This window comes from Chlamydotis macqueenii, chromosome 15 (assembly GCF_036417535.1).
Source record: "Chlamydotis macqueenii isolate bChlMac1 chromosome 15, bChlMac1.mat, whole genome shotgun sequence".
NCBI classification, from domain to species: domain Eukaryota; kingdom Metazoa; phylum Chordata; class Aves; order Otidiformes; family Otididae; genus Chlamydotis; species Chlamydotis macqueenii.
Window position 1 is genome coordinate 7511898 of NC_141570.1, and position 23965 is coordinate 7535862.

The following is a 23965-nucleotide window of genomic DNA, read 5'->3' on the forward strand; positions in this document are numbered from 1 at the left end:
ACTGGCATATAGCATGACTCAATCAATTATCCTCTCTTCGATACATAACGAGCACACAAACCAAGCGTGGGAATAAAGGGGCGCCGCTTTATTCATCACTCAAGGAAACAGAACCATAATCTAGAACAAAAAGTATCTGGTGAGAAGTAATAAATTCTTCCTCCCAGCCATATCCCACAGCAAATCCTTTTATCCACACAAGAACTATGTTAAGCAGAAAGGTTTGATCCCCTTGTTCTAAATGCCCGCATCTCAAGTCCACAAACTGACCTGCCTTACGTGTCATCACAGCCGTTCAGGGTCACTCAGTTGGCTACCATTCTTTTTTAAACTTTTGAGGCCTGAATGCTTACCATTTATTTCCACAGTCCGCTCCTGACTCTTCTGGACCCAGGGACGATATAGGTAGACACGTAGGAAAGTCATCACTTGCTTCATGAGAGTCCCTTTGCTCTTGCTAAGGTCCTCAAACCAGCTAATGGGAAAGACAGAAGGGAAAAGCTCTGGTCCATCTTGCCTAGGAACGAATTGAAAAGCAATTTGCACAGGAAATCCTCTAAGTGAAATAATTTCAGAGAAACGCATAATGCAAACAAATATTTCCAATTCACTTTCTATTCCAAAACTTCTAGGATTAGATTATTAGAACTCCTACACAGAACAAGCTAAATTTATTACTGTTTCATAATTCTGCATTGTGCTGTACTGTACTGTATTTTACAATGAAAATGGAATATTTGTTTATTTTCCAGGCTTTTTCTCCAAAAATATGACATTTCTCCATAAATTAATTATTGTACATTTACTTTTTATTTACAAGAGCTAATGGTAAAGCTTTCCTTTTCATTTAATTGCCATTTTCAAAATTGCATTTTATATTTCCAGATATATTAGAGTTATATTCCAAAGCGGGAAAAAATGTATTGAAGTTGGAGTGCAAGTTATCTTCATTTCTAATACTAGATGAGCTAGTCAAAAAGTAAGGAACAGGCACAAATTCATAAATTAACCTAGCAAAACTACACATTATCCTCTATACTATGTTTAACTGGCACATACCGTAACATTTATGCATAAATAACATATAGCAAAATATTCTGACACTCAAGTCCGTATCAATTGAGTGGTTCTGCTAACGGCTGCAAAGATGAAAGGAACAGGTCTTTTTGCAGCTCTCTGAGACCTATGGAAAGCACACGTTGCTTTGTTTTTAAATAATGACTTGACTACATCCATACCTACCGCAAGGCTTGATCTGCAGGTAACCAATGAGTTAGATGTTGTTCATCTGTTAACTTGCGGGTGAGCTCACCCACCCAGGAAAAGTCATCAGATGCCTTTAGAAATTCCCCTTGTTTCACAGTACACTACTGAATGGTGGTGATTACCTTCAATTATGCCTCTCATGTTATTCTGAAATATGTAAGAACCTGTTGACTGCTTATTAAAAGAAGACAGACTCACTCATCCTTTGCTACGGCAACCAAGATCATCTTTGTTTCTGTGGGAACAGCAGAAATCCCCTAATAGAATTAATCTGCAGGTATAATCTTGACCTCTGAAAATTACTTAAAAGCTGAATTTCTTGTATACAGGAAAGACTATTCTGTTTAAAGAAAGACTTTTAGAAAACAGGTGGTTAATACATTAATTGACTGGCCAGGAAGACAGACTGTACACTGAATGAAGAAATTCTTGTCATATACATAATTCCTATTTGCAGCTCTTTTTCAAACAAATTCAACACCATACATGAGAACATCACATCCACATCTCTCATACGCTTGCTTTTAGGTCTTTTCTATTTAGTCCATAGTATAATATAAAAAAATATTCTGAATAAAATTAATACCACTGAGAGTTTTACAAAATATTTATTTTGAAAAAATCACTCTGTACAAATTTAACATTCTCAACACCGAAGTTTTATAGAAATGCTAACACAACAGAAAAACAAGTAAAACATTAAACCTTTCTTAAATTACAAAGAAATGGATCCATTCTAAAGAAGCTATTGTAATTCTAAACATTAAAAAAAAGAGAGAGAACTTTATAAGATTTTACTTTTTTATCCATTACAGCCAAATACATGTATCAAAGGATTACTTTTCCCATCCTTTTTATAAACTTCCCCCCCCTAAACACTGTCCACAACTAAACCAAATACTCTAAAGGGTTTACACTTTCACTGTACACAGCTTGTGCTCCAAGAAAAGCTATCACAATTTGATCATCATTTTCTCAGTGCCTAACCAAAAGTCACCTCTATATATTTGGTACAAAATTCTCTGTACAAACCAACTTTGCTTATGTAAATTCGAAGCAAACTTAAAGGAAGAGTATTTATTTGTGCCTTCAGTTCAGTATAATGAAGGGACAGCGATTAAGTAAAATTTCAGAAAGTAAAATTCCATAACGGGAATACTGTCTTTTTTTTTTTTTTTTATAATTACTACTGTATAAAAAATGTACATACTGCAGGTTATTAGGAATGGCAGACCCTAAATCTAACAGTGCTAGTTTTATAGTCTTAATCATAAAATATTTTTTCTGTAAATTATTTAAGTTTCCTCTCTTTGTTTTAAGCTATTTGTGAAAGTTGTTGTTGCATATTAAACAACATTTCTTAAACAGGAAGAAAAGTCCCCTCATGAAATTAAAAACAGTAAAATTGTCATACAACTGTAAACAAAACTAAAATGAAGACTGACAAAATGCAGTGTGACAGGTAAGCCATAGTCTGAAAAGCTTTTTTCACATTTTGTTAACACAATATATGGCTCATACCACAAACAGCAGCAAAAAAAGCTATTGAAAATTGAAAATTACAGCCAGGGGTGCCAGGCAGGATCCATACGACAGAGATTATCCAAGCTATTTGCAGCTGCTACCAGAGTGTTGACTTTGCTTTCTCCTCCTTCAAACTGAGCAAGATTATGAAGTCGAGTCATGATAGCAGTAACAGCTTTCTGAACTAGTGAAACCAGCTGCTGGCTGTCCATATTTTCGGGTTGCCCAGCTGCTGAGAGTGGAGATGAAGTATCCTCTTGTGTCTTTTTGTGCCATGCAATTATTTCGTCCCGTAGCACAGTTTTTAGGATGCCATCAACCTATACGAAGGAGAAAAATCAGACTATTATATTTAATCCAAAGAACCATCAAGGATTATAAAACTGCAACTAGATTTTAGTCAATGGCATTTTGACACTTTTGGTCCCACATTGCAATCTCAGTCTTCTCAAGATGAGTGTAGCTTCAAACTTCTTTACTATTTTCTCTCAAGGTGTTTCTTTTCATAAATAGCTTTTGTTATGAAAATGCAACACAATTACTCCTACGGAAATGAAAAATCACATAAACTATAATATATTTTAAGATCGTCACACACAAATACAGTCATGTACATGCTATTTTTAAATTATTCCCCTAAATTTATTACTTTTTCCAGATACATGCACACATACACAGAAGCCTTGTGCAAAGACTGAGTACTTTGCAAAGCAGAAAATCGATGAGGGAAATCTAACTGGGCAGACATCATTCAGATGTTGAAATTACAGGCTATGTCTGCAAATTCATTTGCACATATAGACATGGCTTTGTAAGTTAAAGATGATGAATTATTAACAAATATTCTAACATAGCTTCATGTATTACAGATAAAGAAAAATACCACTTTAGGGTATTTTCCATCTTTTAAAAAGTAACTCGCTCACATCATAACTACAGTACGTTCTGTGTCTTTCTGGTGCAGATTGCTTACTAAGTGCAAGATGCCTCATTTTTGGAAAGCACTAGAATTTAAAAGGAAGTTGGACAATTTCTTTAGAAAACTACACCCTCCTAAGAGCTAGAATCCATCAAAGTAACAGTGTATGCCTAGCGTTCTGTTCCGCTAACAAAGGACCCTAGACACATTTCTATTCACAGATTATTACGAAGATTCGAAATGATGTTGCATTTGTCATTTTACTATTTGCCAGAATTCATAAGGAATTATGAGGCTAGAAACAATCAGCCTGAATTAACATGTTTGGACAAAAAATTAAATTAAGGGTAGAATTACACCCTCTTCCTCCTTTTTTTTCCAAAAAGGCAAAAGTGCAAACATTTCAGCTGACCTTTGTGATGACCACAGGGTAAGACTTGAAAACAAACATGGACTGTTCAGTTTCTATCTTAACCAAGAAAGTGCAGTTTAGTTTATAAACTGCCAAAGATAACACACCTGCAAACAACCTTTCCAAACATATACAAACCTTAAAGTTCGGCTGTGCAAAGCAGCGGGCTACTGCAATCATAGATGCAGTCAGTGGACCAGACACCCCAATGGTGGTCAGAAATTCAGAGATGTTTGGTGTAAGCCGGAATGGAACTGGACGATTGGCATCCAAATCTCCAGTAGCATCATTTATGTCAAAGCGAAAGTAAGCTACATTTAGCTTGCCAGTATCCTGGATTTAAAAGTAAGAGGCACAAAAGTAATTAAAGGAACAGATTTTCGTTAATGAAATCAAAAGAAGTTGGATTTTTGTTTTCTGTTAATACTCAGAGTACAAACAGTATTCCAATAGCTTTTCATTCTTTCAGTCAAACAGTTTTGAGCAAAAAATTTTAAATTAAGGGCATGCACAAACTCAGGTATGTATCTCTCTCAAAACGTGTGTAAAAAACCCCTTACTGAATACAGATTATTGTCATATCAAACACAAGGAATAGATTCTTCTGTAGCATGGTCTTTGAGAAGTCACACAGATAGACAGGTCTCTGTTCTCTATGCATCCCAGCTCCCAGTAAGCATTCTCTATGCATTGTTCACTCTGGGTAAGCACCTGAACACTCACCTAGAGGGATTAAAGAATCCTAATTGCTATACAGAGTATAGCTGTCCATGCATTAAAATGGCATTAAGACTTTAATATATACCACCTTTGCCCTACTAAGGTGGCAAGTCTCATTTTAACTGCTGGGTTAAAACACAAAAATCACTATTAATAGGAGTTGTAGCTTGATACTATGGCAATGCTGAAAAGAGAACAGTATTTGAAAAAGGGTATTCCCCTTTAAGAAAATTAAGCCTCTAATATGTTGGGATTTTTTAAAATCTGTTTGACACAGAGATACATTCAAAGCAATATATTTGAAGGAGGACTAAAAAGGGAGACTTATCAATCATTTACATGAACAGTTCCAATATCTAAGAACAATTTTTACAAAGTTCTAAATTCTCACCACAGAAGGCAGAATTGATGTCCATGGGGACTGCAGTTTAAATTACTACCTACATGATGTGCAATCACATATAAATGAAAGGCCTACTGACATGCACTGCTAATTATACATGTCGAATTACCGTTTTGACTCATTTCACAAGTATAGTCCAAATTTCCATTTGATCAGACATGACAGAATGCATGTAGAACAAACCAAAGCATACCTGGGCAATCTGCAGCATTTCAGGGTTGAGTCTATTTAAATGAAAGATAAACTCTGCAAAGCCAATTAGAGCTAACTGAATAGTGAACATCTTTCGAAAAGTCCAGTAATCGGTAGCATTGGGGAATGTATGTAAAGCCCACTCCTTAAGCATACTGCGCGGAACCATGTTGCTCTGTACTTCTTTAAGTATATCTCGGAGAACCTGTGTTGTGAAAAATATCAGTTGAAAGAGACAATTTTTAATACACTTCTTAGCAACAGACAAATATGCCAAAAGCAACTACCAAATGTCTCTCTACTGCTGTATTCCACTTTAGGAAAAACATCCTGAACTTGGACTCTTTCAATCCAACACTGTTTCCTGACTTCTTTGTCAGAAAACACGTAATATTTTTAGCCCACCCTCTCCACAGATAGAAAATATTCTTAATCTGAAAAGCCTAAATTTTTAACAAAACCATATAAGTGTGGGAACTACAAACAGGCATGTCAGAAAACCTGAAACTGATCCATTATATAACCTGATTTGAAGTATCTTCTGTTAAAGACTTTCAAGAAAATCAGAAGTGAGGTGAAGAGACATTCAATTCACAATGCCACACTACCTTACGGGAAACTAACGGAACATGCTTCACTGTCTTCTAGCTTCAGTGCAAGCTGGATATGCATTTTGCAGCAATAAAATAAATATTTTCTTTTAAGCATAATGGCAAGATATGAAATTATACGTGGGACCTGCAAAGCATGCAACCTAAAGATGGCTCTCTGCATGGTTTCTTCATAGAGAGGATAAATGGACATACAGAAGGATTTTTGTTACACAAGATAGGGAAAGACACTGGGTAAAGTAATTTGTAACATCTATTATTACAGCAAAATTACCTCAAAATACAAAGAGATAAAAGCTGAGAGCCGTATTCAACTGTTTCTATAAGTGTATACTGTGCAATAGTTTTTTCCCCTACATGTAAACATTTGCAATCTACCAAAATACTTAATTACTGTAGCATATAATAGCCTAATTAATTAGAAAAAGAAAGGTTAGGATCTGTTCTATGATACCAGAAAGCATGATAGTCATACTGACTTCAATTAAATGGCTGTTAAAGAGTTTCATAACCTGAAGGAAAAGTTCTCAAAATAGAAACAGATGTTACGTAACATTTCATTTTATTTTGTAACAAAGCAAGCCTGAAAAGATAGTTCCTCTAAATGATGTCTGTGAAACATGTATACCATGTATTTTCCAATAGCCATATTTGAAATGGGACTGGTATTTTATGTAAGAATTTGCATTAACCTTTAGATAAAAAAAACCACAAAATAACCTTATTTATCACCAGCGGATGTTTGATGGAGGTTACAGAGAGAGGGGACCTTTGTTCTTTCTGAGTACCATCATTTATTAGGGTGAGGTTACTCAACTGTTTCTATTTGACTTAGATTAAATGAATCCACTGGCAATTTTAGGAGAGACATTAGAAGAACATGGGGAAGCCTGCATCACATATCATGCTGTAACTGCTTATTTAAATTAGGAATGCTCTTTCCCATGTTATCAATTAATTCTTTTCAAAGCACTATATGAAAGGGCCAAAAAGCAATCAACACCTCGTCTGTTTTCAGTTGCAGTTACCCAAAACAACCTAGAGTAAAAGAAATACAGCTTTTTGAAGCTTTCCAAGAGAATTTAAAATATCAGAGAGATATAAAAGTTCTCAAGAATATATTAACCAAAAACAAACTGAATCCCAAAGTATCGAAACACTACCTCTGCAAAATACCTGGCTCACATCTAATAAAAGGTGAAGAGTCAGGGCAGGGGAGGATTGGACATAATATAGTAGAGTCCTCAAGAAAAGCCCTTGATTAAAATTCATTATGTATTCTGATACCTGATGGCTTGCTTGAGTCCCTCGTGCTTGGACCGTTGCCAGTCTGTCATAGTAACGAGAAATAGGGTTGTCATGCTCAATGCCCTTCTTGGCACAGCGTTGCTTATAGATCTCCACCAGGGAAAGAGAAGAAGGATTGTCTTCCACCAAACGCATCTGTGGAGAAACCGCTACAACACGGGGGACTGGGAGTAATTTGGGAAGGGTGACAGAGGATGGTGATGGGAAGGCAGGAATGAGGGCAGGGGAGGCAGAGAGTAAAAGAAAACAGAACAGTGAATCCATAAACCAAACAAATACTAAAAGAATTAGCACGCAAATATCAGCCCTTAAAACACAACTGTGATAATCAACTGAAGTGTATCAAGAGAAAATTTTTGTTACTATACTCATAACTAATTCACAAGCTTAGTTAAAAAGAAAGTATGACAGCAGGTGAGTTTTTTTTTCTTAACAGAAACATCAACTATATTAGCAAAAAAAAAAAAGAGCACAGGTTCGTAATATCTGATTACATGACATTGGCATTATGTCAATAAAAATTACTCTGAAGAACAAAACTACTAAATTCAATAGGGTATTTAAAGTGATTCAGAAATACTGGAGGAAAAAAAATCTGAAGAGAGTTGAGGAACAGATGTTTAAATGACACTATTTGAAAACAATATAGGGAAGACACAGCAAAACATTCAGTAATAAGAAAACTTAAGCCGCTGAGCTTTTCCATGATGAGCAGTAAACTTGCAAAAACCCTATTTGCACTTCCATGGTGCTCCACAGATGTATCACCCTACTGAGTCTTATGCGCATCCCCACCTACAACAAGACAGACAAAGCCTCTTCCATAGCTAGCTTTGCCAGTGACACTGTTTGTACGTTGTCAAACGACAGCAACCTCCAGTTACCACCCAAACTGTTCTCTCATCATTTCCCTCAGAAGCTGTAATAATTAACCTCAGAAATATAGGGGAAAGTTATTTAAGTGCATTTAAGTTGTTCAATGTAATGTCTTCAATCTTAAAGAACAAAATCCATTCTGCAGAAGGGGTGTTAATGAACTATTTCTTCTGGTCTGATTCCATTAACCTCTCACAGCAGAGAAATGAATGTTCTTTAGGTTCTTTCAAGTAGTATCAAACCACAAGGTATAGATTTATTTCCAAAAACAATATAGTTTAAAAACAACCCTTTGAAGGAAAACATGTTACTTCACTCATCATGTTATACAGAGGATATATTTCTGTATCAGTGGCCTTGGTTATCATATCTTTCAAGGCTTTATCTACTGCATTTCTGTTATTTTGACCTCAAAGTGATGCAAAATTGTCTTAATATATGTAGAAATACTATATTTACCATTTGTTACAACAAATCCTTTGGCTTGTATATTTTAGTCTTTTTAAAGTTAGGACTCAAACATGCATTTCCAGCTCTGTAAAGGCAACTTGCATGATCTGGCAACCTAAACTCATGTCAATAGATAATATTAGCTCAAAAAGGAGGACTGATAAAACCATATTTTTAAAATATCTGATCTCAGCATTTTTTTAAAGGACAACCACAAAGTAGCAGCATTGTCTTAGTGTCTTTGATTAAAGTTTCCTGTATTCGTAATATATTTCCTGCTCACCAACCAAGGATTATTAGAACTGAGTATGCAATGTACAGAACTCATTTATATGAAGTTAGTGAGCGATTCATTGACCTTCTGAAATGAAAAGTATTTATACATTTATATGAAGTAGCTACACTGCTGTAAACTGGGACTTGCCAACAGTCTTAGTATCTGGAAAACACAAAAAGTTTAACTATTTTAAAGCATTTCCATTAGTAGTCGTATCGCAAGCAGATCAAGTATGTTGCCAGGTGACGCTCTTACATTCTTTTTTTCTCATTTCATGTATGAATTATTTATAATCAACACATGAAAAAGCCAAGATACACAAGGAAAGTAAAAGAATTAAGACTGTGGGTTCAGCCTTCATTCACTGTTTCTGTTTTGAAATCCATCCCTAAATATGTGACCTTTTTATTATATGACTATTTTGGCAATTTATACACATAAATCATATTGGAACCCTCCTTAACCCTCGTCATTAAGGTCTCCCTACCATTATGTTTGTTAATTCTGTAATGTTTAAGCATTGCCAGGTGGTACTGTTGACAAAGCACACACTCCAGACCAAGTAACCTTTTACAGGATCACAGCAGTACGCTCAACAGAAGCCCTGCATCCAGTATCTGGATTATGAACGGATGTTATCTGGCAACAACTAACAGTCAGTATATAGTCCTGAATTCATAAACTGTATCAAATTCAAAGCTCTACAAAAAAAATTCTTTCTTCTTCTGTGTTACGTGAAAGAGGGAAAAGAAATTCAACATTCATATATTGCAAGCTGGGGAGAAAAAGGTTTGTTCTGTCCCTCCCCAATTGTCTCTGCATGCTTGTTCTGAGGCACAGGTATCCATCTCCACAGCACCAGGTCCAATGGGCATGCCTCTGCCTTACATATGTTATTCACAACTGAACTTTATACCACAAATGATGTGTGTAAGCGCTTCTAAGAAGCTCTAGATCACATGCAATCAACTTTACTTCTTCAGAGGGGTGCTACAATGCCAGAAAAGACTGATTACCTAGACAGATGTCAATTTACCTTCTGAATATTCAAAAACTTCAGTTTAGTAGCTGTCAAAAACTTTAGCAATTATAATCTTTGAGTATAACATATATATAAAAATAATATAAAATCTCTCTTTTCAATACCTGTAAAAAACAAATGTCTTTTTGTGGTTTCCTTCCTTTTCTCTAAGCAGGGGTTCAGAAGTCGTAGAAGCTGTAATACTCGCTCTTCTCTACGAGACTCTGTCAGGCAAGCATCATTCATTACCAGATACGGGTAAATCTTTCCATTATGGCCTCGGATATAGAGTCTTCTAGCTGCTGTATTGTGTTTCTGAACTATCTCCACTCTGGGCATAAACCTATTGGGAAGAAAGGTAGATTAAAGCACCTGATGTAAATTATTAACATTATGTAAATTATTAAACATTAAATCATGATGTAAAAAAAATATCCAAACAAACAAAAAACCTAAAACAAACACAGAAACCCCACCAAAGAAATAAGGCAGTGCAACTGTATTACAAGGTACAACTCTACTATCCAGCTAGCCCATGGTTTCTATTTTGTAGTCAAAAAGGCTCTTCTGTTTGATTTGTTTCTCTGTTTTTAAGAAAACATAGTTCTTGAGCATAAGTAATCATTAGATCAGATCTTTATCACTATGTTGAAGAACAGTACCTCTGTGGACTACAATAGAAGAATTAATCTCAGCTTATATCAACATAAAAGAAAATAAAATACACTCTTTATATAACAGTACAGTTGCTTAGTGAGGTAATGTAAAATTACTGAAGGAGGATAAAATAAAAAAATAAAGGTGTGACAGGAAAGTATGACTCTATATGTGTACTTTAAATATATGAAATGTACACAGCATCTACTTTTGCAGAGTGGACAGATGGAGGAGGTTTTCATTTTCTTCTCTGTTTTCAGAATTATAACAACCAAAGGGTATTTTTAGATTACCTTGCTATCTTGATGTAGTAATGCGTTGGCTTTGGCATAAGGAATTCCCCAGGTATCTCTACTTCTGCAGTTTGAGCTGAAAAATTACTTAGGAAGCGGCACTTTTCCTCTATGAGGAAGAACTTTGGAAGTTGTTTAGTTTTTGCTTCCAGAATTTTGATCCATTTCTTCAGTTTAGAGATCAGATTGTGAAGTTTCATTGACCCTGGCACACTGAAGTCGAAGTCTAAAAGAAAAAAAAAAAAAAATATATATATACATCCTTAGCTTTTCAAATGCTATATAGAATATTTAACTATAAAGTGTCTGAAGTTTGCATTTTCAAAGAGGTTTTTTCAGTCATATGCCCTTAAGCAAAATACTTTACGGAGTCCTACATACGGCACACATACCCGTTACGCAGAAAAGCATCGTGGTAGTCTCAAATACTATAGTAAAACTGAAAGCTACCACAATCAGCAACTCACACAAAGGAAAGCATACTGCCAAGCAAGCCCACCAGAGAAACATGGCTATGTGTGAACCCTAAACACAAAGAAAAACTAGGAGGTTCACACCTGTCTACACAGGTTCACAACTTAAAACCTGTCAGAATCTGCTACCTCTTTTCTGTACACAGCTCTAAAATAGTCTCTATTATTTAGTAAATCATGAACTTCCCAAGATTTTCCTGGTTTACAGTCATGCTGTGAAAATGTTAAATACTATGACTGTACTTAACTGTCTATATACTGCAACCAGACACTCTGCATGCAAAGAAAGGAGTAAGAAACCAATCGATGCCATTAAATCAGATCACTTAGTGAAAGAGGAAAGGTAAGCTTATTTTACAGTCTAGCACTGTAATTTTCTGCCTGTTTCATTAAAAGTGATTTACTTATTTAAAATCAGTGGAGGCTTTTTACTTTTAAAAGGGATGAAAGAGCCTCAACTGAGGATATAATGTAGAATCTCTGAGCAACTGCAGGACAAGTAGTAAAACTGCTATTACTATTATTCTCCTATTCTAGGCTGCAAGAAAATTATCTTTATTCTTTCCCGGCTTCGATAACAATTGCATGCCATCACAGGAAGAACAGATATGACAGCCTAAGCAAAAATGACAATATTATACAAACGGCCTGCTCTTTCCTTTACAACACAACAGTATTGCAGCATGGAACACTCTACTCTAGCCCACATGCAAGTGAAGTACGAACTTTCTCAAGCTCAATATGGTCTTGAATACACTATACAAAGAATTCTGTAACAGAAATCACTGCAATATCAACCATTTTCTGGGCCAACAGCAGTGCCATCTTCTCAACACTGCTTTCACTACAGTTTCAGAACACAGTAAATAACCAAATAAATAAATAAAGGAGTTTGAATTTCCAAAAGAGGGAAAATTAATAACCCCAAACACAAATGAAATTATGGTTCAGTCCCTCAGTACCACAACGAGAGATTAAACACAACCGGATAAGAAAACAAACTGCTGTCTCTGTAAACCTCATTAGTTGTGGCATCCCAAATTGTGCAAATTTTTAAGAAGCATTTCTACACCAGAGTCTAAAAGATGCCATTTTAAGTTCAACATGTTACGAGTGAAAAAGCAACAGCAAGAAAGAAACAGAGAATGTCAATGTAGTATTTCTGAGATTTTCAGCTAAAGCAGAAGAGAATCGTCACTGTGGTTCAGTACAACAGAAGATTAACAGTCTCAAAAATGAGTTTGAGTCTTATTGCAGAACCTACGTTTCAGTATGTAACATACACACAATATCTTCCTAAATTGACAAAAAAAAACCAAACCAAACCAAGTGCTGCTCAGAGGGGAAATTAATTTGACCACATAAATATGCTGCAGGCATCTATCTAAAAGTATGCTAATAGTGCGCTAAGTACATGTGCACAGCTATTAATTACTGCATATAAAAGCTTTTTTTAACCACAATTAAAACCATTCAAAACTCAGATTATCCACAAGACTTACTCCTACAAACAAGCTTAGAACATCTATTCTTTTAGCCAGAAGAGTTCATATAATTCCACACATACATCTTGTTCCTCAAGTTCTCTTATTTAGATGTACAGGATACTATTCCCAAATAAAATAATACAACCTTACTTTTTGCTATTCTTTTACCTAAACAAAATATCAGAGAACACATAACCCAACATCCTGCATCGTCTATCCACAACACACTGATAGGCTACAAGCTTCCAGGGAAAATCTGAAGTCTACTAGCCCAAACAGAGCAAAAAAACCAGCACATACAAAATCCTTTCCACTTCCATACGGAAAATTGTGAAGAATACACTTTCATATTTATGCACGTTAGAAATTAGTAAACTCTGTAATATTCCCTTTTCTTTTTCTACCTGGTATGGAGAGTGTATCTATGGCAGCATCACTGTTAAACACTCTTATTACAATCCCAAGCCTACCCTCTAGTGAGCAGTGGGAGTAAATCATTTCATGAAGGTAACAAAATTATTGAATCATTTCTCTCCTGAATCCCTGAAATGCAGGAAAGTATTCCCAAATTGCAACTAGTTTTTGTGCTGATGTGAATCACTAAAGTATTGAACATATGCATCAATATATATTCCTTACAAAAAAAAAAAAACAGTCAGTCAGTTCACCACAAAAATAGCTCTAGTTTGTTTAAATGTCTATTTTAGGATTTTTGTTGTTGTTCTGTTTTCCAGTGGCAGATGGGAAAAGCAGAGTTCAAGTGCTCTTTTTGCTCATGTCACAGAGAGCCCATCTGAGAAGAAAAATCACTTCAGCTGAAAGAAAGGGAAATACAAGGCCAGATATTATTTGTGTACAAAGTCTCTCTGCTTTGCAGACATCTTAATCTATATAAATAGTACTTTTGTTTCAAACAAATCCACTTTTTCAGCACTTACTACTGGAGAATATCTTTCTTAAGCTAATACATAGCGGTCTAAAATACCTGACTACTGACACCATATTTTCCTACACAGAGCAGGCAGTTTACTCCCTCATCTTTAATGGAGATATTCACAGAAGACCGTGATACAGACTGCAATTCAAGAAGCTTGCTCTCTCTTCTCAACACTGCTGAAGATTTTACGGTGTGATATATGTATTTTAAACAAACACGTTCATTCAATGCCATCTTGAATGCTTCAAAATGCTTCAAAAAATTGTTGCCTGAGTCCATTCAACACAGCATAACTGGCAAGTTCTTGCCACTCTCAACAAAAGGACAAACGGGGCACAATCTTCCTGCCAGTGAGACAGACCTAAAAAATCCTGATTGGTCTAAACACAACTAGATCAAGCTTACTTTTTGAATGAGAGCTGTACCATCACTTCTCATGAAGCAATAGAAAAAAAAAAAACAAATACACTTGAGTTAGGAAAATTAGAGTACCAGCCCCTCTGTCCCCCTAAAACCTTTGACCTACAGAACATTAACACAGCATTAGAAAACAAACAAAGACAACACCTCCAAACTAAGACTTAACAGCTAAACAATCTCCTTCTGCTACACTGGCAGAAAGCAGTTCTAAGCAGTTAAAAGTAACCGACAACTAATGCTTTTAGAGCAAGCAATAGTTCATCTGTAAGATTTTAAAGATAATTCTGACCACAGGCAAAGCCTGATGACACTCGAAGTTCATGACCCAAAGATCTTCAACTAAAAAGCCAGGACACCCATTGTGTAAGATGTCACTCCACTTAGGACTGAAACGTAAGCTTAGCTTTACAGAGCAGTTCAAACCCCTTATACATATGATACTGAAGAAGATCCAAGCATTCTCCAAGAGAGAATAGCTGTTTTGCTTTTGAAGTTATTATTCAGACGTTTATATAATCTGTACTTTCCCAAAGGTTCTTTTTAATCTCATAAGAGCTTCTGGGAAGCATCAACAAACATGAAACATCTTGGTGACAGGTAAGCAGAAATATGAAGCAGGACTTGTGGTTTATCACTCAGCTCCAGAAAACCAAGACTGCAAAGACCAGACCAAGGTCAAATATGATGCTAACTCCAATCTCTTGATCTGGATTTTCTGGATTATCTAAAACTTTGAACTGAAGTAAAGAAGAGGTATCCAACTGATGCTATGGTCACTCTTGAGAACATGAAAGAAAATAAAATTCCCTAAAAAAGCTGAAAATTCATAAAAGAGCTCTTCCCCTGCCCTCTCCCCATGCTTCAGAGAAACAGTAGAACTTCAAGAAGATTCCTTCTGATGACAGAGTTTCCATTTGCAGTACAGAATTCATTGTGCTGGATGCCAAAACTCTCAAGAAAATTGTCTTGCCCTTAAAGGGTATATTTGCAAAACTTCCATTTGTACTTAGCTTAAGTGGAGAGATGGTTGCAGAAAGAAGTATGATCCAAACTCTAAACTATCATCTGCCCACAAAAGAACAATTGAGGCAGTTTTTTTTCCTTTCACTACCGAGAGAACTCTCAAAGGGAGCATTTCTCAGCATTTGCCTGTTCTTTGATGTCAAAGGTTTAGCAGAAAAGGAGAAGGAACAAAGAACAGATGGTCAAAGAACTACACATTTGAAGTCCCAGGCAAAAAATTCAAAGAAAAATTTGGTTTTAAAATATATAATGTTAGGATGGAAAAAGATGACCTATCAAAGCTCCAATGGTCCAAAGTATTTAGAATGTAAGGAATAGTGTGAGAGTCCCCAGTGGCTCCAAACAGGAATCAGGATGCAATGCAGATGTTGGTGGAAGAGATTATGCAATCAAACATAGTTGAAAGTGTCCATAAAATATAGCTGGCAACATTAAACTGGAAATAACTGAAGAAAAGAGTTTAATCCAAGACAGTCTCTCAGCCTGGACACAGTGGTTGCCTTCCATTTCAAAAGTAATTATCTGTCCATCACCTAAATGCAACTGGTACTGAGAATCAGAAAAACAAACATGAACGGTCTAGTATGACAAAAGGACACAGTAGTCATAATTTAGAGATGGCTTCTCAAGTGTTAAAACAGTCTTTGCTATCTTTCATACAGTAATTACAATCTATTCATTTATTTATGTACATTTTACTGTTATTGCAAAATTAATAAAAAACTTATTTTCATTTTCTGCATAATGAATTAAACTACAAAAATGCTAAGTATATTGATCGGTTTAATTTCTTGTTTTCCTACACTTCATTGTGAATTAGAACACTGAATTTTTTAGATTAAATCAAATCTAGCACTAAGCAAAATAATTATTTTAATCCTGCAGATATTCATATTTAATCATACTTGGAAAATAAAACACCAACTCTTCAATAAAAAAAATACAGAAAGTAATTACTTATTATTAAACTGAAGTTTACAAAGAAACACTTTGCTGTGTATTTTTTTCCCTGTATGCTTGTGTCAAAGACACACAAAATGCTGCTTCTTCCATTACCCTCCCTAGTACACTTTATCATTAAAAATTAAAATCATAGGGTTCAGGACTTTCAGTATCTGCTGTCATGCCAACTGTTGTGCCTCAAAAAGGACATCATGCAATATCCAGCATGCAGAAGATATAGAGGTCATATCTACAACTGAGTTACTTCCACGAGATTCCCATCAGTCCACTTATTTTCAGGACATTATCAGTAAAATACTTGAAAAAACACTGCACGTCTACTTGTCAAACTCCGTAAATGCTCAGTACGTGTGCTGACCTCAAATAATTTTAAGTTAAGGCATCTTTATTTAACTTAAAATTCTAAAAAGAGTAACTTTTCAATGCATGATTCACTTCTGCAGAGGAACCGGCTTGATGCGGTAAGGTATTGTTTTTTAAACCATTACAAAAGCTAAGATGATTTTTAAGATGAGTTTTAAGTCATGCTAGAATATGCTAAGTCAGAGTCCCAGTGGGGTAAAGAGAAAAGTATACTCAGAAAAAGATTAAAACTCAGGTCTTCACAAAAAATCTATCTTTCCAGTTTTGAACTACTAATAAGTTTGAATTCTTTAAAAAAAAAAAAAAAACCCACAAAACCAACAACCTGTATTTAACTATTCATTTTCATCTAATTCTACAGTTACCTTTAAGGAAAAGCTGATCTAGTTTACATTGGAATTATGTAAAATTCAAAATCCTGGCAATCCACAACAGTGATGGTAATCAGTGTCATCTTCCATAATACACAGCTGCATGGCCTTAACACTTTTCACCAAATATATCAAAACCACACTCTACTGTACAGAAGCTTTTCTTAAAATTTTAAATCAACATCAGATACTCAAACATGTAACATCACTGCTAAAGAGAAAATGAACGAAGCAAAAAAGCTACTTCCCTTAAGTACCTTTTTTATTAGATCTGATTAAAGTTATTGATTCAATTTACCTAATAATGATGTAAATTTGTGTAATAGGTTTTTTATAATGTAGTTCTTTTCCAAAACACTAAAGTAATCTTCCTCATCAGAATGAGGCTGTTTTGAAAGACTTCACATAATATTATCTGTTTGGAGTTCTGGGCTGAAAATTTCATTAAGTTCTGGCATCACCATAAAATAGAGGTCATTATTGTCCCTCATCTACAGCAGGCAGTTCTATGGAAATCGCAAAAATACTAATAGTGAAGTCATCTAATTTATCTTTAAACACATATGTGATTTGACCACAGTTTTAGGTAATAAAAATACAACAGTATACTCATTCTCTTTGTTCAGGTCTGTTTTACACTTGAATTATCTTTATTACTCAGAAGACTGGAGCTGATAAACTATTTCAGGTTTGGCGAATGACAAAAAGGTGCTGTTTTCTATATTTTCTCTCAGGAAAAATATTGAAAGAAGAATAAAAAAGCAGAACGCCTTCACAGTTGAACTTCTGGGGGGAAATGGAGATTAAAAGTAACATTTAAAAAAAAAATAAAATTAACACTTACCTGTTGTAAATTGCCCTTTTAACTTCTGGAACACGGGATCTTGAGCTGTTGCCTGTGCTCTCCTAGCTAGCGACTCTGAGGCTGCACTAGAAAACATGGTGGACACATTGGAGACATTCTCAAGACCTACTCCAAAAGTGCTGACTAACTTCTTGACAAAATTTAATGTATGAGGCGTGATTTTGGCATCTGAAACAGCTCCGCTTTTCTCAAAGGCAACCGAATAGCACTTTGCCAAGCCCTGCTGCAGTTGTCTAAGAACCTAAGGATTAAAAAAAGATGAAATAATCAGGAAGATTAGGCCTTCTGATTTAACAACAAGTATCTATTCCTGCACTACATTTTATATAGTAAAGTTATCCTCTCAGAAACATTTATTTAAAATGTTACTTTTAGATTGCATCATAGGGTCAATCAGAATGACAGCCCCGATTCTCATCAGCACTGCAACTGAACAAAGGGAGCAGTGGAAATGCTGCATCACCAAGTACATCTTGCTCTTTCAATAGCAGCTAAGTTTCAGATTTCCTATTTTGTGAGATATTAGAAAATGTGACATGAGGAATCCTCCTTCAAACAAACACTGTGCTAAGTAAACAGAAGAGGATAACCTGACACTTTGAGAAGAAAATAATAAAAGTAGAGTGGCATGTCCATTATAATCTGCTCTCCATTATAATTCAAACTTCAGACAATAATCACCACCTGTCACAGACCACCAGATCAAGAAGGAACTGGTATCTGTGAAATTTAACGTAAGAATATAAATTTTCAGTTAGTACAAGCAACAGCTTAAATCCTAGAGGCATTCATCAAATTAACAGTTTTGAGAAACCTCTGTATGGCTTCCAGAAATAACCAAGCTCCTTAAAACTCCAATCAGAACAATCACTTCTACAAATGCATCAGTTTACTAACCAGAACAAGCAGTTATGTTTTAATGTTTAAAAATAATTCTAGATAAATATTTTGCAGTTAACTTTTCCTTAGATGATACATACATATGAAGGTATATTAAAGTCAAATACCTCTTCATGCCAGTTCTCTCTGAACCAGACCATCTGATCTACAATCCCTTCCAGAGAAGACAAAAGTGTTGGATGCAATTCTCGCTGCATATGCATAATTCTGCTGCATCGCCACATTGGTGCAGTGGCTCTGATTGGCCCAGGATCTGAGGCAGAGTGGGACTGATTTCCAACTGAACTTGGCTGTTGTTGCCCAGAATCTGGAAAGTGGAAAAATTTAAAAAATAAAAATTACCTTCCATAAACTTGATAAATGTCTGCATGAAATAAAATAAATTGTTTTGAGAATTTGCTTTAGATTTGCATTTTACTTGAAAATTCACCATAAGAAGTTATTATGGAGACACTAAAGTACAGATTATTCAAAGAAAGCGGTTTACCTCACTTGTGTTACATGAACTCATCTTTTGTTAAATTATTTTTAAAAGTTTGACTAATTTGAAAAGAAACTGAATATCTCATGGTTCATGCTTCCAATTAAAATTAGAGTAGAACACCTTAGAAAACTATGATGGTCTTCTGTATTTGCAATTCAAGAATTTTCTACCTCTCCATCAATTTTTAGACATAAAAATCTATAAAGAATACGTGATTCTCAATAATTAAGGTGACATCAGAATGAAGGAGATAAAACTGTTCTTGGTAAATACTCTATTCAAGAAAATTCAAGGCAGCTCAAGCCATCTGTAGATTTAACTTCACAGAAACAAATGAATCTGAGCAAGGTTTATCAAGAATTTTTTTCCTTAGCCTTGATGAGTTGATATGTTCTCTGGAGAATCTATTTTCCCCAGTAACGTCAGGTGAAACTCAAAATATAACTAAGTTAGAAAAAGCCCAAACAATCAGATCATTATCAAGCTCACCACTTTTGTAGCGCTCTCGCTGTTCTATCTTCAAGGTCAAATAGAGGGTCCTGATAGGGAAGTAGACAGCCTGGGGATAGACTCTTCCCACCTGTTTGGAGATACACACACACGTATTTCTCAGTTAAGGAAAACTGACTATAGATCAGATCAACACCTACAGATTCTCTTTGTAAATGAGTGCAATTCAACAATAATCAGCTCCTTGTTTCAATAACAGCTTATGGAAAAATAGGAAATTAAAGATTCTGTCCGTAACAGAAACCCAAAGAGGATGAAATGGTAACTCACCACACACACCGTTAAGGCATTACCTACTTACAGCTTCCAGATCACATTGCCTAATAAACCTGAAAACAGCGTAATGCCAGGGTACCAGCTGGGCCAGCTCAAAGATCTTACTCAGGTACATAATGGAAGAAAACCAGACATAATGGTTAGTCACTAAATAAGGCCACAATTCCCAGTGAGCCCCATGATACTTGATAAGAAGGCCCATTAGAGAGTAACTTTACTCCATCTAATTGTGGCATTTAATGAAAGAGGATACTAATTTCACCCAAAAATAAAAAAAGATTTTGCAGCTTCCATTAAAAAAAAGCTAAAGAGATAATACCATTCAGTATCCCCTTTGAAATCTGTAATTCTCAGTATCTATTAAAGGAAAGAAACGATGTGTCTAAGTACTACTCACTATAGAGGACATGTTAAGACATTATTAGAGGCTTCTCCAGCCACAATTTTACTAAATCATGGATTCTTCCTCCATCCAAATGGAAGTAAGTGGTAGAAATTTTGCAACAGCACTTAACTGTTCAGTGACATGATATTTATGGCAGATTGCTAACACAATGCTTCACAGATTGCACACATGCTTCATGCTGTAATTAAAGAGTAAATTACTTGAAAAAAATTGTAAGGTTTAGGTTCTAGTATTTCTGCAAAACTAAAGTTTTCAATTAGTAACTCAGAAATTCTGCTATTTTCTTTATTTTATATTCCTTCTATGGACTGGAGGTTTAAAGGCAAGATAAATAAAAACATCTGCAATATTTATAAAGTCCAACTACAGTAGGACTTCCAAGCAGGCACTCACTTCTAAAAATGTTATACAAATCTCAACAAATAAAAAGTGTCTACAACTCACTGAAGTAAGTTTTTTTTTCTGTCTGCTGTCACAAGACAGCTAAGCACACTGGTGTTGCAAGACAATATCAAGTCACACGCATCAGAAAATTTGCCTTAGCTGCTTTGCTTTCTTAAGCTGTTCAGGCACATGGTCTCTTCAAAGTTTTACTTATGGAGAGAGAGGGAATGAAACATATGTATGCATATACACACGCATAGTTATCTAGATTTATGTACACAAGAATTAATGCACATGCAAACACATACTACTATATTCTCTCTCTACAAAAACACACATTTTCAGAGCTTTGAAAGAGCAAAGATAACGGTCATATAAAGGGAGCTGAATATCTTAGAATCATAGAATATCGTGAGTTGGAAGGAACCCACATAGATCATCAAGTCCTTATCTCAAAAATCAGGAGTGGAGGGAAGGAAAGAACACCACTGTGAGGAATTCAGCACAACAGCTGCCCTTTGCCAGTGTTCAGGAAACTGTGGAGCACTGCAGACAGAAGTGGCCTGGGGTACAGGCTAATGTGAGAGCTTCGTATGTTCACCTGTAGGTTAACAGGACTTCACAATTGGTTTACATTAACCTTAATAAACAAACACCAACACGCTTCCAGGTTATGTGCCTGCTAAAATGGAGCTGAAGTTAGACCATGAACAGTTAACATATCTGAAAATATGATGTTTGAACCCTGTTTGCACCAAGCCATAACAAAATAGTATCTAAAAACACGTTACCTGAAAGAAGTCGCTTATTCTCCCTTAGTCAACAGACATGCTTAAACCAACCTTATACTGAGATACAGATACATGTTCTACTCTTAGATTCTGCTTCAGAGCAGACAGCAATAGGCAGTAAAATCTTAAAATCCCACAGTAAGACTAACTAAAACTTGTATCTGTCAGTTGAGAGGTACAAATCCAGGAAGTCACTTTCTTCATCTAACTCCCTAAACCTTATCCTGAGTTGTCTAATCATTTGTCACGCTAAACATCAAGTGAAAATTTACAAAGCCCTGGTAAAGATTTCTGATGGTATCAGACAGAGTCTTGTTTTTTAAAATCAAATCTATTAAAAAACAAAGCACTGATTAGTTTGCCCTTTAGTCACTAAAGCTAACAGTCCTTTATCCCTACTCCTACGTTACAAGCATTTAACTACATATTTCTAAAGGTGTTCTATAATGTTCACAAATACGTAATAAATAGAATTCCAGAAAGAATGCTATAATGTCTCATGCACATACGGCATACAATTTCACTGGATTTAATTTCATGTGGCGGTTTAGCTGAAACCAGAACATTTCATTAAGTAACACTCACTTTGAAATTTAAAATATTCTTACAGAGAGAAATTAGCATTTTTTAACTCCTCAACAGTTACAAACAACAGTATTTTTAAAGCTTGGCATTTTCTTAATTTGCTTTGAAAAATATTTGTATCTAATCCTGAAAACAAAGATTAGAGACAATAAAGAATTAGTGATAACCTTCTGTACCTGACTAATGAGGTTCAGAAGAAGTTTGCCCTCTGAGCCAACCAGGCACGTCAACAGCTGTGGAATCCAGGCCAACCACTGAATGGGCGGGACACCGATACAGTACTTGTCTACGGCATCTGCTAAAGTGTTCTTATCATCATCAAAACTCAGAAGCCAAAGAACCTAAAAGAGAATTTCAAGAGGACATCTCACGGTCTTAATTCAAGACACGTCAATCATTATGATGTACAAAAAACCCACAGGCATTTTATTAATATGATAGTGGAGTCCTTTTAAGTGTTAAAGTTGCCTCGGACACAAGAGCTTACATTCATTATGACTGGCCAATGTAATTTTTAGCCCTTAGAAATAATATTTAAAGGATGTAAAAAATAAATGTAGGAGTACTACTTGCTATGAAATGAGAAAAATGCCAATGAACACAACTTTATTCCACAAAGTCTTCAAGTTTTTGTTTGGAGGAGTGGGTGGAAAATGAGGTATGTTTATAGAACCTAAAATATGCTACTCAAATAAATTAACTTTTATGCAAGAACTTGAGTATTTCTTTGGCTGTTTTTCATTATTTTAACTGTCCACTTCTAATGATACTTCTTCTATAATTTCATTTAAAGGTAAATATATTAAGCACTGACTAAAAATCACTAACAGTCATGCAACCAGAGAGGGAGAATAACAAACTTTCAAGTGCTACAGAGGCCATCTTTAATCTAACTTTTTTTTTTTTCTGTGTTTGTTTCAAGTTCAAAATAGATTGTCTTTCACAGTCTGCTATCATTTTTTAGACTTTTTTTCATGAGAGAAATTATAGCAAATATCCTTAAACAGAGAAATACATACTACAAAGAGCTTTGGCCGAAATTCTGTGGAATTAGAGCAAAAATTTACAGAAAAGGCTTATCTGGAATAAAATGCAACACTGAGGTAGAAGTTAATATGAATCATCCATAGTAATGATAAACAGGCATCAAATTATGTCACTTTTTAAAGCACCAAATAATGCCCTTCTGCAGATACTTCACTGCATTATACAGTGTGATTTGTCCTCTTTCTCCCATAAAGAGATTCCATATGTAAAGAAAACCCCAGATATCCCAATGAAACAGAAAAACCCATGATAAGTTACATGCAGTGACCTAACAGCAACCACATGCAAACTTTCTGCCTACATTAAAGCTTTCCATCAGTAACTGATATTTCTCTAATTGCACAAATTTAAGCATTGAACATTGTTCCAGCCTATTCTGAAGGGGTGGAGCCCCAATTCTTTTTTAAACATCTAGATCTTACCTTTGCTAAGTATTTTCTTGATTTGCTCTCATTCTGATGACGACACGCATGTAGGTAGCAAGTAATGGCAGACACACCTAGGTGAAGCTGACGTTCTTTCACAAAGATATTCTCCAGGTAATCACCCCACATTGCCCATGCTTTCACCAGCACATCATGCATTTGCACAGCTGCAGAAAAAGCTTTATTTGCTTCTTCAGATCTGCATTGGGACAAGTAAAGCATTAGTTTTATACTAACAAGAAGTTACTAAATTTTTTAAGAGTCAGATTTCTGATAGGGCACTCCATTACTTCCTTAACACTCAATGGTATTTTCCCATTAAGTTC

General features: G+C 35.3%; 1 protein-coding gene across 5 annotated transcripts in view; it reads right to left on the reverse strand.

Annotated features, from left to right (window-relative positions):
- Window positions 1-1855: 1855 nt before the first annotated feature.
- TRRAP (transformation/transcription domain associated protein) overlaps window positions 1856-23965 on the reverse strand; it is a 95747-nt gene continuing 73637 nt past the window's right edge. For all 5 annotated transcript variants that reach the window (XM_086759305.1, XM_086759303.1, XM_086759304.1 and 2 more), the window contains exons 61-71: window positions 23637-23838; window positions 22344-22508; window positions 19705-19795; window positions 18839-19038; window positions 17811-18072; window positions 10930-11155; window positions 10105-10322; window positions 7335-7519; window positions 5438-5641; window positions 4260-4454; window positions 1856-3110 (exon numbers count right to left, since the gene is read on the reverse strand). In XM_086759305.1, the coding sequence (XP_086615431.1) occupies window positions 2826-3110; window positions 4260-4454; window positions 5438-5641; window positions 7335-7519; window positions 10105-10322; window positions 10930-11155; window positions 17811-18072; window positions 18839-19038; window positions 19705-19795; window positions 22344-22508; window positions 23637-23838 (2233 nt within the window). In that variant the 3' untranslated portion in view covers window positions 1856-2825. The remainder of the gene's footprint in view (window positions 3111-4259; window positions 4455-5437; window positions 5642-7334; window positions 7520-10104; window positions 10323-10929; window positions 11156-17810; window positions 18073-18838; window positions 19039-19704; window positions 19796-22343; window positions 22509-23636; window positions 23839-23965) is intronic.